Genomic DNA, 15318 nt, shown 5'->3' with positions numbered 1-15318 from the left:
CCCAAAAGATCTGTAGATTTAATGTCATTCCAATCAAAAATGTTAGGAAGCATTTAATGTAGAGAATGACAAACTGATTTTAAAGTTCATATGGAAATGTAAAAGAACTAGAAGAGCCAAAACAACTTTTAAAAGACAATAAGGTAGGAATACTTATACTATCTAACTTTAAGGCTTATTTATTACAAAGCTACAGTAATTAAGACAGTGTGATATTGGCATAAATATAGACAAACAGAACAAGGGAACAAAACAGATATGTATTCATTGATTTTCTTTCCAAAACTACAAAAGAAATTCAGTGGAGAAAGGACAATCTTTTCAACAAATGATGCCCTTATGCCCCCCCAAATTAGCTTCAATTCCTACCTAGCATAATAAACAAAAATTTACTCAAAATGGGTCATAGACTTAAATGTAAAACCAAAAGTTTTAAAACTTCCAGAAGAAAACATAGAAAATCCTTGTGACCATGTGTTAGGCAAATATTTCTTAGATATAGCACCAAAAGCATGATCCATTTTTTAAAAGGATCAGTTGGATTTCATCAAAGTTAAGAATGTCTGCTCTTTAAAAGACACTGTTAAGAGAATAAAAAGACTAGCTACAAAGTGGGAGAAAATATTTGCAAATTATACATCTGGTAAAGAACTTACATCCAGACTATACACAGAACTCTCAAAACTCAATAATAAGGAAACAAATAATGAAATTTTAAGATGGTCAAAAAATTTGAACATTTTCCCAAAGGAGTTATAGAGCTAGCATATAAACACATTAAAAGATGTTCTACATTATTAGTCATTAGGAAAATTGAAATTGAAGTCATGAGATACCATTACACACCTATTAAGATGCCTCAAATAAAAAAGACTGAACACACCAAGTGTGATAAGGGCGCCCCCATACACTGCTGGTGGAAATGCAAAATGGTACGGCCGCTTTGGAGAGCAGAATTGGCAATTTCTTCAAACGTTAATCACACACATACCACATGATCCAGCCACTCACTGGTAGGCATTTACCCAAGAGGAGAGAAAGCGCACGTCCACACAAGACTTGTACATGAATATCCACAGCACCTTTGTTTGTAATAACCCCAAATGGGAAATAACTCAAAAGTCCATCAACAAGTGAAAGGATAGCCAAATTGTGGTATGTCCATACAATGGAATACTACTCAGCAATAAAAGAGTGAAGATTGACACATGTGAGAACAGAGATGAATATGAAAGCAATTAGGCTGAGTGAAAGAAGCCAAACAAAGAAATCAAGCACATACTGTATGATCCTATTTATGTTAAACTCTAGAAAATGCTAATCTACAAAAACTAATCTATATTGATAGAAAGCAGATCAGTGGTTGCCCCAAGACAGAGAGGGGCAGGCAAGAAGCTTTACCAAGGGGTAGCAGGAAACTGGGTGGGATCATTACATTGATTTGGTAATGATGTCACGTGAGTATGTGTATGTACAATATATAAATACATACGTCAAAACTTACCAAATTGTATACTTTAATCATGTGCATGCATATGTCAATTACACTTTAATAAAGCTATTATATTTTTAAGTTAAAAAACAAAAATGAAATAAGGAAAATGCTTGGCATATGAATAATATTAAAGTTTAACAGGATAAACTAAAACCTAACTTACTGGAACCCTTAAGTAATCATAAATTTCTTTCTCACTTTAAAGGAAAAGTTCAAATACCGTAACAAGAAAAAAGTCAATCAGAAACAAATCTGTATATGACTCTATGTGTGGTATTGTAATAAATTCAGTGAGGGCTTCCCTGGTGGCGCAGTGGTTGGGAGTCCGCCTGCCGATGCGGGGGATGTGGGTTCGTGCCCCGGTCCAGGAAGATCCCACATGCCGCGGAGCGGCTGGGCCCGTGAGCCATGGCCGCTGAGCCTGCGCGTCCGGAGCCTGTGCTCCGCAACGGGAGAGGCCACAACAGTGAGAGGCCCGCGTACCGCAAAAAAAAAAAAAATTCAGTGATACCTAATAGTCCTAACTAAGTAATTTAATTGCATATCATCAAGTGAACTATCCCCAGCACTCCAGGGAATATCTGAAATGTGAGGAAAGTACTCAAAACCATAAAGTTACATGAAGCGTCTTAATTAACCAAAAATATTATAGTTCAATCAAACATTATGTAGACTTGCATACGGACAATGAGAGCTCCTGAGTGATCTGAGCACCTAAAGTCCACTTACTTGACTCGAAAGCATTAGTGCTATTTTTCTTGCTTCAAAAACCAAGGGGTGTGTGAACTTCTGGGTTCATCTTCCGGTACTGTGGAGGCCACTCTGCATGGTGAGTCTGGGAACAGCCAAGACGACCCTTTCAGCTCTACTCAAATTGAACCCCTCTTCCGTCACTCTGCCACTGCTGGGAGTACTCCAGGTTGCATCTTCCGCAGTCTCTTCAATTTCCTGCCTTCCAGAAAGTTATGGTAGTTTTTACCTGCTTGGTATAGACGTTTGCGAAACAAACCCAATGTCACGAGGGGAAGGGAGTTTCCTGCTTCTTAAAGGTGCTCATCTTCCTTCTGTTTGATCACTTTTTCTGTCCTAGGAAAGGGCTTGTCTTGCTCAGTTTTTCTGCAACTTCTTCTATCACTCGTTCTATCACTTTCCTATGTTACAGTTTTGTTATAATTAGCAAATGACTTTGGAATATCTCCTAGATGTCTCATATTTTCGATACAGTTGCGAACAGCTCTGCTTCCATGTTCGCAAGGTTTTGTAATGACACAGACCCTGGGCTGATACTCTGGAGAAGGAAGTCTGTGTGAAACCATAGAGAGGGTAAGGACTGGATTATTCCTACCCATTGTACACATCAGAGCAGGGGGTTTATTAGTTCCTATAGAAGAGATGCTTGCCAGGAGAGCCTCTACCACAAGGATTATTTTTCATCATAACTGACGGCTTAGCAGTATTCAAACACAAACCCTTTGGAAACCTACTCTTCCTTTGGCTTCTAGGGCTCCTGGTTAACGGGCTGACTTCCTGAGTTTGCTTTGACAGTTCTTCTTCCTGGTTTACATGCTTCGTGAGTAAAAATGTAGACATTTCCCAGGCTTCTCTAAACTCCCAGCCAAAAAAATCTTATCCACCCTCATTCATGGCTTACTACCTCTCCAATGATACTTCCGGAATCTGCCCTCTCTCCTGTCTCTAGCCTATGCTGTGGAACAAGAAAACCACTAACCACCTGCTGAGAACTTGAAATGTGGCCAGTCCAAATTGAGATGTATCGTAAGTGTAAAAACACACACCAGATTTTGAAGATTTAGTACCAGAAAAAGATAATGTAAAGTATTAGTATTTTATTATATTGATTCATGTTGAAATAATATCTTGGGTGTACTGCGTTAAATTAAATATATTACTAAAATTAATTTTACCTGTTTCTTTATCTTTTCTTTAATTGGGGCTACTAGAAAATATAATATTACACATGTGGCTCACATTATATTTCTACTGGATAGCATTGCTCTAGACCTAAAATTCAAACTGACCGTTTAAATGGAACACATTATGACCGATGTGAGGGGATACCTCACTGTGGTTTTGATTTGCATTTCTCTAATGATTAGTGATGTTGAGCATCCTTTCATGTGTTTGTTGGTAATCTGTATATCTTCTTTGGAGAAATGTCTGTTTAGGTCTTCTGCCCATTTTTGGATTGGGTTGTTTGGGTTTTTTCTGATATCGAGCTGCATGAGCTGCTTGTAAATTTTGGAGATTAATCCTTTGTCACTTGCTTCATTTGCAAATATTTTCTCCCATTCTGAGGGTTGTCTTTTGGTCTTGTTTACGGTTTCCTTTGCTTTGCAAAAGCTTTGCAGTTTCATGAGGTCCCATTTGTTTATTTTTGTTTTTATTTCCATTTCTCTAGGAGGTGGGTCAAAAAGGATCTTGCTGTGATGTATGTCCTAGAGTGTTCTGCCTATGTTTTCCTCTAAGAGTTTTATAGTGTCTGGCCTTACATTTAGGTCTTTCATCCATTTTGAGTTTGTTTTTGTGTACGGTGTTAGGGAGTGCTCTAATTTCATTCTTTTACATGTAGCTGCCCAGTTTTCCCAGCACCCCTTATTGAAGAGGCTGTCTTTTCTCCATTGTATATTCTTGCCTCCTTTATCAAAGATAAGGTGACCATGTGTGCGTGGGTTTTGATGTAAAACATAAATAAATAAAATTTTAAAAAAATAATAAATAGAACACATTAGAAACTGGACTTAATTTATTCCAGACCCTCAAAACTGCTCCTTCTCTGCTACTACAGAATAAACACCAGCTGGTACTCACAGATACACTGCATAGTGTCAGCTGCTACTGCTGAGGAAACTGCACAGGGAAAGAGCTAACTCTAGGACAAATTACTTAGGAACAGGGTGACAGGACGACTCTGGTAATTGTCAAAGAACCTGTCCACATTGCTCACGGGCAGCTGCTGCAGGAATGTTTGCAGGACTAGGAAATAACTCTATACAGCTGTGCCTTGGTGTCCAAGGGGGATTGGTCCCAGGACCCCCAAGGATACCAAAATCCACGGATGTTCAAGTCCCTCATATAAAGTGATGTAGTATTTACATATAACCTACACACATTGTCCTGCGTACTTTAATTTTTTACTGAGGTATAGCTGATTTACAATATTATATTAGCTTCAGATTGTGACACAGTGATTCACAATTTTTAAAGATTATACTCCATTATAGTTATTATAAAATATTGGCTCTATTCTCTGTGCTGTACAGCAGATCCTTGCAGCTTATCTATTTTATACCTAGTAGTCTTGCCACTTTTAAATCCCCACACCTATCTTGCCCCTCCCCCCTTCTTTCTCCCCTCTGTTACCTGTGAGTCTGTTTCTTTTTTGTCACATTCAGTAGTTTGTTGCATTTTTCAGATTCCATATATAAGTCATAACATACAGTATTTGTCTTCCTCTGTCTGACTTATTTCACTCAGCACAATGCCCTCCAAGTCCATCCATGTTGTTGCAAATGGCAGAATTTCATTCTTTTTCATGGCTGAGTAGTATTCCATTGTGTGTATATACATTGTGTGTGTGTATATATATATATCACGTCCTCTCATCCATTCCTCTGTTGATGGACACTTAGGTTGCATCCATATCTTGGCAATTGCAAATAATGCTGCTATGAACATTGGGGTGCATCTGTCTTTTCAAATTAGTGTTTTCATTTTCTTTAGATATATACCCAAGAGTGGAACTGCTGGGTCATACGGTAGTTCTATTTTTAGTTTTTTGAGGAACCCCCAAATTGGCTGCACCAATTTACATTCCCACCAACAGTGCCAGGGGGTTCCCTTTTCTCCACACCCTCTCCAGCATTTGATATTTGTGGTCTTTTTGATGATAGCCATTCTGACAGGTGTGAGGTGATATCTCATTGTGGGGTTTTTTTGGGTTTTTTGGGGGGGATACGCGGGCCTCTCACTGCCGTGGCCCCTCCCACAGGCCCCGGACGCGCAGGCCCAGCGGCCATGGCCCACAGGCCCAGCCACTCCGCGGCATGTGGGACCCTCCCGGACCGGGGCACGAACCCACGTCCCCTGCCTTGGCCACTGCGCCACCAGGGAAGCCCCTCATTGTGGTTTTGATTTGTATTTCTCTGATGATTAATGATGTTGAGCATCTTTTCATGTGCCTGTTGGCCATTTGTATGTCTTTAAATCATCTCTGGATTATTTATAATACCGAATACAATGTAAATGATATGTAAATAGCTGTAAATACAATGTAAATGCTATGCAAATAGCTGTAAATACAATGTAAATGCTATGCAAATAGCTGTAAATACAATGTAAATGCTATGTAAATAGCTGTAAATACAATGTAAATGCTATGTAAATAGCTGTAAATACAATGTAAATGCTATGTAAATAGTTGCCAGCACATGTGGCAAATTCCAGTTTTGCTTTTTGGAACTTGCTGGGATTTTTTTTTCTGAATATTTTCGATCTGTGGTTGGTTGAATCTGCAGATGTGGAGCCCACCAATGTGAAGGGCCGACTAAGCATTTGCCTAGAGAGGTGCTATAGCATTTAGGAACAAAAATAGTCAGGGATTTGCCAAAGTACTGGATACGGTTCATACGCATTTGAAGTCAGACATGTTAGCACAACGTGACAATTCACTGCAGGGACCTTAACCACCCTGATGGGCCACAAATTTTCTTGCATTGTCGTAGCTGATGGAATCTTCCTCTTCACCTAGCCTGAAGACTGGAGTAATTTCTGACTCAACACTTTCCTTTATTCCCCATATCCAAGCAACTACCAAACCCCACTGGATTCTACCAACACCCACTACACGACATCCACATTTTTTTACTTCAAAACCAAAGAAGGGACACAGATCCTTATGCTTCCCCGACAGCCGCCTGAGGGAGAGCCCACCATGAGGCCAGCCTCTGTTCGTGACAGAGTAGCCTACAGCAAACTTACAAGAATCGGTTCTTTACACTTATCCTCCAGTAGAAATAGCAGGTAGTCAGGAATGCCGATGGGCAAGACAGAGAGGCCCTCCACATACCCTTAGATGACCCGGGAAAGGGTCTCAAGGACAACAAACCAAACTTTCTCTGTTTTTCTCTACCTGTCCCCTCACCCTCATCATTTTTATTGCTTTATTCTTTTATTTATATAAGCTGTGTGGGTGGGTGAACACAGTTTCAACAGTTTTCATAGCAGAATACAATCCATAAATGATTCTGGATTACCTACTGACTTGTATTAGGAGAAATAATTGAGAGTTGCACACATACCCGGCATATATGTCAAATGAATGGTAACACGTAAACCTATTAAATTTGAAAACTTTCTGAGTAGTCTAGAAATTCTGCTCTTAAACTGACAATTGTCTAAGCATGTTACGTCAGACACTTTATCAGGCTACTTAAATTTATAGCTTCATTTCTTTAAAAGTCTTTAGGTTGTGCATATTAGATTGTCCTTGTTCAATAACAGAACGTATAATTTTAAATTAGAAAATCTTCTTTTTTGAAGTGTGAACATAATCACATAGAAGTGATGACATTTTTACCATTCTTTAGTAACTTGAAGTAAACATTCCAGTATATTTTTTTATAATTAACTTTAAAAAATTAGTGCTTAGTTTAAAAGGTGCTTTTTATGCCAGTTTTTTGCTTGAAAAAATTAATATGGCCTAACCTATGTGCTGAAAAAATGGATTTATAATGGAAAAGTTGACACATTTAAATGTAAACTGGGTTTAATTTCAGAAAAATTAACATCGTATTCTTCAGCTATAATAGGTTTAAAGGATAAATTAAAATAATGGCCTCAAAAAATTACCAACTGGCATTCTAAGAGTCATTCCTCCATAGATGTTTCATATTCAGCATGTGTAAGTTTGACAAGATATGATTAAGATTTTATTAGCTTTTGTCTAAAAGATCAAGCTAACTTTGGGTATACATTTCAAAATGTAAATGCAGCTGGCTGTCAGAGGCTCCAAACTGAGGTGACAGACAGTAAAATTACATTGTACAAGGAAACAAGCCACAGAAGAGAGCTAGAATTTGAAATCAATTTCTCCTAATACTTGTAAGCTGTTCATGTACTCTTAAGTATTTTTCTGTCTGTTGTCATCAAAACATTCCACTCAGAATAAGCTCTAGGTGGTTTCCAACGTATAGATATATCAAAGTCTACGTGCAGAAACTTTCCCACCTGGATATTAGTTAAAGGCAAAGAAAATTTGATGCACAGTTTTTTGTTGTTGTTTTTTTTTAAAAAACATGTCTTTGAGTTGGTTCTTTGCTTGTGGTTAAGACTGGCAAGACTGTCTAGCTGCTGTTTGTCAGCTCCTTTGCTGTGCGTTTGGTGTCTGTATTTTATTATTTAAGTGCTAAGTATTAAAATATTAAACAGAATTATGAATACCACTGATTATTCATGCACTATACATTTTCTTTAATCCAATTCAGATTATGGAACTTGTACTTATTTAACTGAGTTCACTTTATAGTTTTCAATTTAGAAAAAATCTGTCTCCACGCAACTTTTCTGCAGCACAAATCATGATAATGATAACACACGGCTCATTTGCAGCTGTGATGCAACAGGTGGGCAGTTTGGTGTGTTCAAATACCCCTTTCAGTAAAACCTTAACATCACTTGTTTCTTCCCAACCTACATTGACATAACTTGAACTAAACCACGAAGTTGGTCAACAGTACCTTCACTGCGCCATTCTCATGCATGGTGATGCAGTTATCGGCATCTTCCGAAAGCTGGTACAAGGCTTGGGCTGTCGCTCTGTGCACGTTGGTGTCATTTGATTTCAGGTACCGCACTAATGGAGCCACTGCCTTGTGCTCGCCAAAGGCCACTCTGTTTCTGCCCCACATACAGCAACGTGAAATGGCTTCTGCTAGATGACGTCTCAGTGTATCATCATTCTGCACAAGGAGAAGGGATTATGGCATGTGCATCATAATGACCCTGTGATACTTTTGCTCTAGGTGTTTATTACCCACTGGCTGCTCAGGTGGTGTCTTGATGGGAACTAGTATTCTGGTGGGTCACCAATGCATCAAGGTTCAATGCTGCATTTTCTTTTTATGAACGGAGTGGAGTGCATGCAGGTAAAGGCGATCAGGTGTCTGGCATTAGTTATTTGCTCAAGGTTCAATTTCCTTTTGAGCAAGTCTACTCACAACACAGAGCTACAGATCAGCGAGTGGCCAAGTAATAAAAACAACTAAAGAATACTGGACGCTCTTAAGGGAGCCTGCCAGATAACTGGGGGAAGTGGATTAATTCTACCTCTTCACCTTAGGAATACTTCCACATCAGGAATACACCTTGGTTCCCAAGAGGGAGAAGACACTGCAGCAGACGAGGACAGGTTCTGAGTCTGCCATTTTCCTTCTGTATTGTTTACGCAGACCACATACTTCTTTCTGGATGTAATTACCTCATACAGATATAATACAACTGAATAACACCATAATTTTCTGTCTATTAATTGTACTGTTCTCTCGATTCAGGTCACAACTTGGTGTCCTTAACTGAAACTGGCAGATAGTCTCAGGACTTTAGTATTAGACTGGCCCAAAAGTCTTCTAGACCAAGCAGGCTTCCAATCATTGAATTTCTGCTCCACGCCTCTCCGGCCAAGTTCAAGCTATGCTCAAATACCTCCGGCCGTGGTGAAGTCACCACCTCTCAAGCCTGCTTGCTCCATCTGGTACAACTCTGGGTAAACAACACAGCGGCTGCCAAAACCTGCCAGCTCGAGAAGCCATCGACCCACGCTTGCTAAGCTGGGAGAGCAGCACTCAGCTTCTGAAGTTGGCACGAACAATTATCTTAAGGCTCGTAGTAACGACGATGGTGATGATTTCAGTTTGAAATATACTTTCACGCTTATTAGTCTCAGAGAAACTAAAATGAATTCACTAAAATCTCAAACCTCACAAGTGGCAGATATTAAACTTGAACCCAGGTCTCTGGATTTTAAGCTCATTGTTTTTGCTACTACACCGTGATATCTTATGACAATATACATTTTGAAATAAAAAGATACACTACTTACTGTATTTGCTAGTTTGGACAATAAAGGGACAACTCCATGATCTGTGATAACAGCTAAATTTTCTTGGTCTTTTGCTATATTGGTAATAGCAGCACATACACTCGCCAAAACTTCTTTATTATCTGATTTCAGTAAATTGACAACAAGTTCCAAACCACCAACAAAGGAACGAACCATCTCTCCAGCATCCTAGATAACAATAAAAATAAAGATGATATCAACAATAAACCTATGCTTAGCATTTTTTTAAAAAGCACAAAGTAATGATAAGGCTGTGAGGTATACCTTCGGCATGAAAAAAATTCAATTTATATGTCATATAAATATTTACATGTTATGTTATACACACATACATACATGTATGTATGTATGTACAACACATACATAGAGACAGGTCCGTTTCCACAAATGTGTATTGAACAACTATTACGTGAGAGTCACTGTGATAACTACTGGGAAGATAGAAGTTAACAAAACACATTGAGTCTTATTATTGCAGTAGTTATGTTCTATTAAATCATCACAGAAACAGAATTAGCTAATACTGAACCATTGCTACTAGGGGAGATACAGGGCTAGCTTCCTGCAAGCCTCTGGTCACACTGTCACGAACTGATCAAAATATAACCTTGTTTTATGTGTGCTTCTGTTTAAAGACATCTCATTTCATATGCATTAATTCATTAACATTGAACCCATAGACAATACACTGTAACTCATGCCTGAATGAAGCTTATCTAGCACATGTATTTTCTCCATAAGGCACATCACAGCTTTCTTGCACTTAGGAACACTAGACTGCGCTTCAGTACTATGCATGGGGGCCATTTTCAACAGTGAAACCAACAAAAAACACAAAAATGTGGAAAACGCGGCACTAAGCAGACTGCACAACGGAGGCTTGTTGATGGTCCAAGGGCGGAGACAAGCGCGCAGAGCGTCCGCTTGCTCAACCCCCACTGAGAGTGCGTGTCGGGCAACTTAAAATTTTACTTTTCTGTGCATGTCCAAGAATGACTGAGAAAGGGCCCTGAGTGCTGATTTGGGAGTTACAAAAAATGCGAGCAAGCAGGTGACTCCCCAGATAGAATCCGTGAACAACGTGGACTGACTGTGAACACTCTTCAGCCACCACACGTCGCTACAGTCTAGTGGGGAAGATGGGCACTAGGAAGCTACAAGCAGACCGAGTAGCGTTAATGGGGAAGAGGGAAAGACACTACAAATACGTGTGCGAGGGACTCCTGGCTGGTGTAAAGATTCAAGGAGTGCCCCTCCACCATGATGTTTGCCAGCTGAGACCTCAGGGGCGAGGGGTTGTCCAATGTGAAGGGGATTCTGGGTGAGGAACCGAGAGTGGGGGACAAGGTACTTTTTTCTGGGTCAGGATGGTTAGAGCATAAAGTAGGAGAGGGAGAATGGGAGACCGTAAGGCTCGCTTCGGCGGCATGCGAAAGCCGCTGAAGAGGCTTATTAACTGTGTGGGGAAGCAGGAGAGGCGCTTTTCTCCATTTTGCCTCATGGGAGGTCCCTCAGGATTGCAGCGTGGGGGCAAAGAATGGTGTTGGGGACTCAGGCTGTTTCACAAGCTCAGGTAACAGGTGGTGGTTTGGAGGAGGTGATGGTCCAGCCTGGAGAGAAGGGTGTGGACTTGTGAGGGTTCACTGGAGAAGATAAGGACGAGTGACTCAATTCCCATGCTTCTGACTTGCCCTAGTGGTGTTGATAATGTTGGAAAGTGGGGTTTTGTTTTGTTTTCCTGGTGTGGGAAAGGGTGGTGTTAGGTAACAGAACAAGTACCCACAAGGCATTTAAGTGGAGGGTTCCACTTAAGGAGTCAGTTGGCTTTGCGGCTCTGGGGCTCAGGAGTGAACACCAGGCTAGAGGTAGAGACTTGGAAGTCATCAGCATAAAGACCGTAACTGAGGTAGTAAGTGAGAAAAAGCGGGCTTTCTGTCCCGGTATGGCCATGTGGGCAGAGACAGGGAATTTGTCAGAGGAACCTGGAGATAGATGGCGAAACAGAAACCCCACCTCCCCTGGTGTTGGACAGCGGCTGCGTGATGTCCACCAATTATCTGGCTCTGTGGTTTTCTCAAACAACAGAAGTTCACATCTTTTGAGTATCAACTATATGTCAGGCACTTTGTGCATAAATTATCTCAGTTAAACCTCCAAATAACCATGCAAAGTAGATACTGTTTTTCCATTTTTGATTTTAAAAACTGAGGTTCAAAGATGTTGAACCTCATAAACTAGATTGTATCACTCATGACGGCAGGGGCCATGCCTTAGTAAACTCCATGATCCTAATAAATCATGAATCTGATCTCCTCATCCCCATACCTCCCCAGTCCTTCCATAGCTCCCCCACCCTTAGGATAAAATCCCAACTCCACACATGCTTTACAGCCCTTCCCAGTGCACCCCTGCGTTCCCTGCCTCGCCCTCCCTGACTTGAGCCCCCTTCCCCAGCCCCACACACACCCTAAGCCAGTGGCTCCCCAGAGGAGCTAACAGCCAGAATCTTGAAATGTTCTCTGAGAATGTAGTTCAGCAAGTCTGGGCTGGGGCCTATAAAAAAAAAAATCTGATTCTTTAAAAACCCTCCTGGTGAGTCTGAACTTCAACCAGTATTGGAAGCACTGTTTATGCATTAGTCCTTCGTTTTCCGTCCTCAGATGTGCTGCCTGCGTGTCTCCTTGCCTTTGCACATGCCCTTTTGTCTGCTTTCCTATTGGCTTGGGGATTCCTACACATCCTCAGCTACTAGCTAATGTGCCATTTTCTTCGGGAAGCCTTTCCTGAACCTCAAGTCTGAGTTAAGCCGCTCCTCCTATAATACCTGGTTCTTCTCTCTTTATTTTTTTATTTTTAAATTTATTTATTTTATTATTTATTTTGGGATCTCAGTTGCTGCGTGCGGGCTTTCTCTAGCTGCGGTGAGCAGGGGCCACTCTTTGCTGGGGTGCCTGGGCCTCTCATTGTGGTGGCTTCTCCCATAGAGGAGCATGGGCCCTAGGCGCGTGGGCTTCAGTAGTTGCAGCACATGGGCTCAGTAGTTGTGGCTCACGGGCTCTAGAACGCAGGCTCAGTAGCTGTGGCGCACAGGCCTAGCTGCTCCGCGGCATGTGGGATCTTCCCGGACCAGGGCCCAAACCCACGTCCCCCGCATTGGCAGGCGGACTCTAAACTACTGTGCCACGAGGGAAGTCCCTCTTCTCTGTTTATAATACTCTATGCGGTATTAGCTTATCTGTTTGCCTTTGACCTTGAACTGTAAATTCCAGGAGGGCAGGGACTCTGTCTGTCTAGCTCAGTGTTGTATGTCCAGTGCCTAAGCCAGTTTCTAACAGTGAGTACATGCTCAATTAACATTTATTGAATTTGATTACATGCAAACTTGCAGCTATGGAAGGAAAATTTTCACTGAGGGTATAACAAACCAAACTAAGCTTCTAGGAAATGATGAAGGAAGGGCCTAAGTCAGGTTCTTCCCAATTTTAAGGGCAAAGCATCTTTGTCCAAAACATGTTGCCTCTCCTGATTGCTAGGTGAGATGGTATCAGCAATACTGGTGGGCTTGTTCTCAATGTCAAATTTAAATATAATTTCTGATAGTTAGGACACACTTCCTAATTCTGATGTATCAATAAAATTATTTTGAAAATATTTAATTGCCATTTTTTCTAAACTTCTACAATAAAGGTTTTTAAGTAACACAAAAGAAATTATCTTTCTACATTGTCACCTTATTACACTTCTGTGCTTCAGGATGCAAGCAAACCAGAAGATTATAAATGTGAATTTATTAACCTCTGGTCAAACGTCCAACTTAACTTAATTCAAATTACTCTTTGAGGCAGTACTTGGTAGTGGTAGTTGTAGTAGTATTTCCACCTTATAGATGAGAAAAACCTCAGAGAAATGAACTAATATGTGAAAAGAAAACTGATAAGTGGCAGAAGTGGGATTTGAATCCAGATATGCCCAACCTTTTCTAAGTGATGTTATATGCATCAATAATCTAGTAAATTTATCAATTATATAATTATCTAACAATTTTTTCTTGAGAAAAAAACTGGAGGAATTCCTGAAAGATGATGGTGGGCATAGTTTTTGAATCTCCCTATGGAAACAGAGCAAGTATTATAGCAAAACAAAAAAGGGACAACACATACAACAATATTCAGCAACTAGATATCTACATCAACCCCCAAATACAAGCTGATCAGGACAAGTTACCAAGCGCTACAAAGCCCACACGCTCTAAGAAACTCTGAAATCTGCAGGGGAAAAACAAAGGGAAACTAAATTGCCATTAGGTCACATTGGAAAGCTCAGGAACAGCAACAGAAGCTGGGAGCTGACTTCTCAGGCTCTGATGGATGGATAAAACTAAAAGGACACACAGGTATGATGGTGCTAGAATGTTCTATAGGTCTGAGTCCCATGAATTCTTAAAACTGAAGCCTTGTCACAGGACAAAGCCAGCACTGAGGAGAAACTACTGGGGTTGCATCCTAATTGAACAAGGCAAGGGTAACAGGAAGAAGAGAAGAGAAAGTCCAGATAAAAAGAGGGCAAGAGAGCACAGGAGTCTGAGCCTACTCTCCATCACTGTGACAGTAGCAGACATGGCATCCTAAGAGCCATGAAATTAAAAATGCTACCCTGGCCCACATCTCTCTCCTAAAAGACCATGAAAACTCATTTCAATTAAAAATGCACTATATATAAAAAGACCACAGTCAATTTCCATTTGGAGTTACTACAAGAAAAAAATGAAAAAAAGAAAATCATAGAAAGTATGATTAGAATTATTAAAGCTCACAAATTAGGTGATTAGTAAAAACCCATTTTTAAAGATCCATAAAAATTTAGAAATAAAATTAAAATTAATTTTGGAAATAAAAAGCAAACTAGAAGTAACACGAATGAATAAACAAAATGGGAAATATCTTTAAATAAACAGAAGATGTGAAAACTCCAAAATGATGGAAAAAGAGCTCACAAAAACTTCAGGAGAACAAACAGGCAGAGAAGATCTAACATATGTACAGTAAGAGCCCCCAAGAAGGAAACAAAGCAATACAAGAGAGCAAAATTTTAAAAACTGTAATCCAAGAAAACTCTCTCCTGAAATAAATAAAACCTGAGAATATATTGAAAGGTCACTCAATATACCAGGGAAAACTGGCCCAGAATTGGCTAACATAAAGACAAATACTAGTACAACTGCTGGACAGTAATAAAACAGAGAAAGATTCTTTGGTCTTCCAGGCAAAAAGACCAAGGCACCTCTAAAGAAAATAATAAGCTATTATCCTTAGACTTTCCAACAGCAATGGTTTATGCAAAGGAAAAGAAAGTAACACGTGTGAGCTACTCAAGAGAAAATGTGAAGCAAGGTTCTAACTTCCAAAAGTTTGAAGCCCAATGACCTTCAAGGATAAAACTGTTATAAACATGGATGACTTCAGGGAGTGATGCTAACACAGGCCCTTCCTGAGGCACCTACTTGGGAATGAGTGTCAGACCTCCAAAAAGACTAGAAAGACGTTGACAAAGGGACAGAATATTTCTTAAAATCCTTTACTGGCTTCATTTCCTTCAGGATCAGGTCTAAATGACATTCACGTATTTTCCCAACCTCTTCTTTCCCATACTCTTTTGCATAAGCTATATTCCGGCCTCTAGGATTATT

At 40.1% G+C, this 15318-nt stretch overlaps 1 protein-coding gene across 2 annotated transcripts in view; it reads right to left on the bottom strand.

Moving 5' to 3' along the window:
- The window catches only part of ODAD2 (outer dynein arm docking complex subunit 2), a 209559-nt gene that overhangs the window by 83985 nt on the left and 110256 nt on the right, over positions 1-15318 (bottom strand). For both annotated transcript variants that reach the window (XM_060121843.1, XM_060121850.1), the window contains exons 19-20: positions 9612-9800; positions 8251-8472 (exon numbers count right to left, since the gene is read on the bottom strand). In XM_060121843.1, the coding sequence (XP_059977826.1) occupies positions 8251-8472; positions 9612-9800 (411 nt within the window). The remainder of the gene's footprint in view (positions 1-8250; positions 8473-9611; positions 9801-15318) is intronic.

This window comes from Lagenorhynchus albirostris, chromosome 1 (genome assembly GCF_949774975.1).
Source record: "Lagenorhynchus albirostris chromosome 1, mLagAlb1.1, whole genome shotgun sequence".
NCBI classification, from domain to species: domain Eukaryota; kingdom Metazoa; phylum Chordata; class Mammalia; order Artiodactyla; family Delphinidae; genus Lagenorhynchus; species Lagenorhynchus albirostris.
Note: the sequence above shows the minus strand (reverse complement) of the source record. Positions and strands in the feature narration are given on the sequence as shown.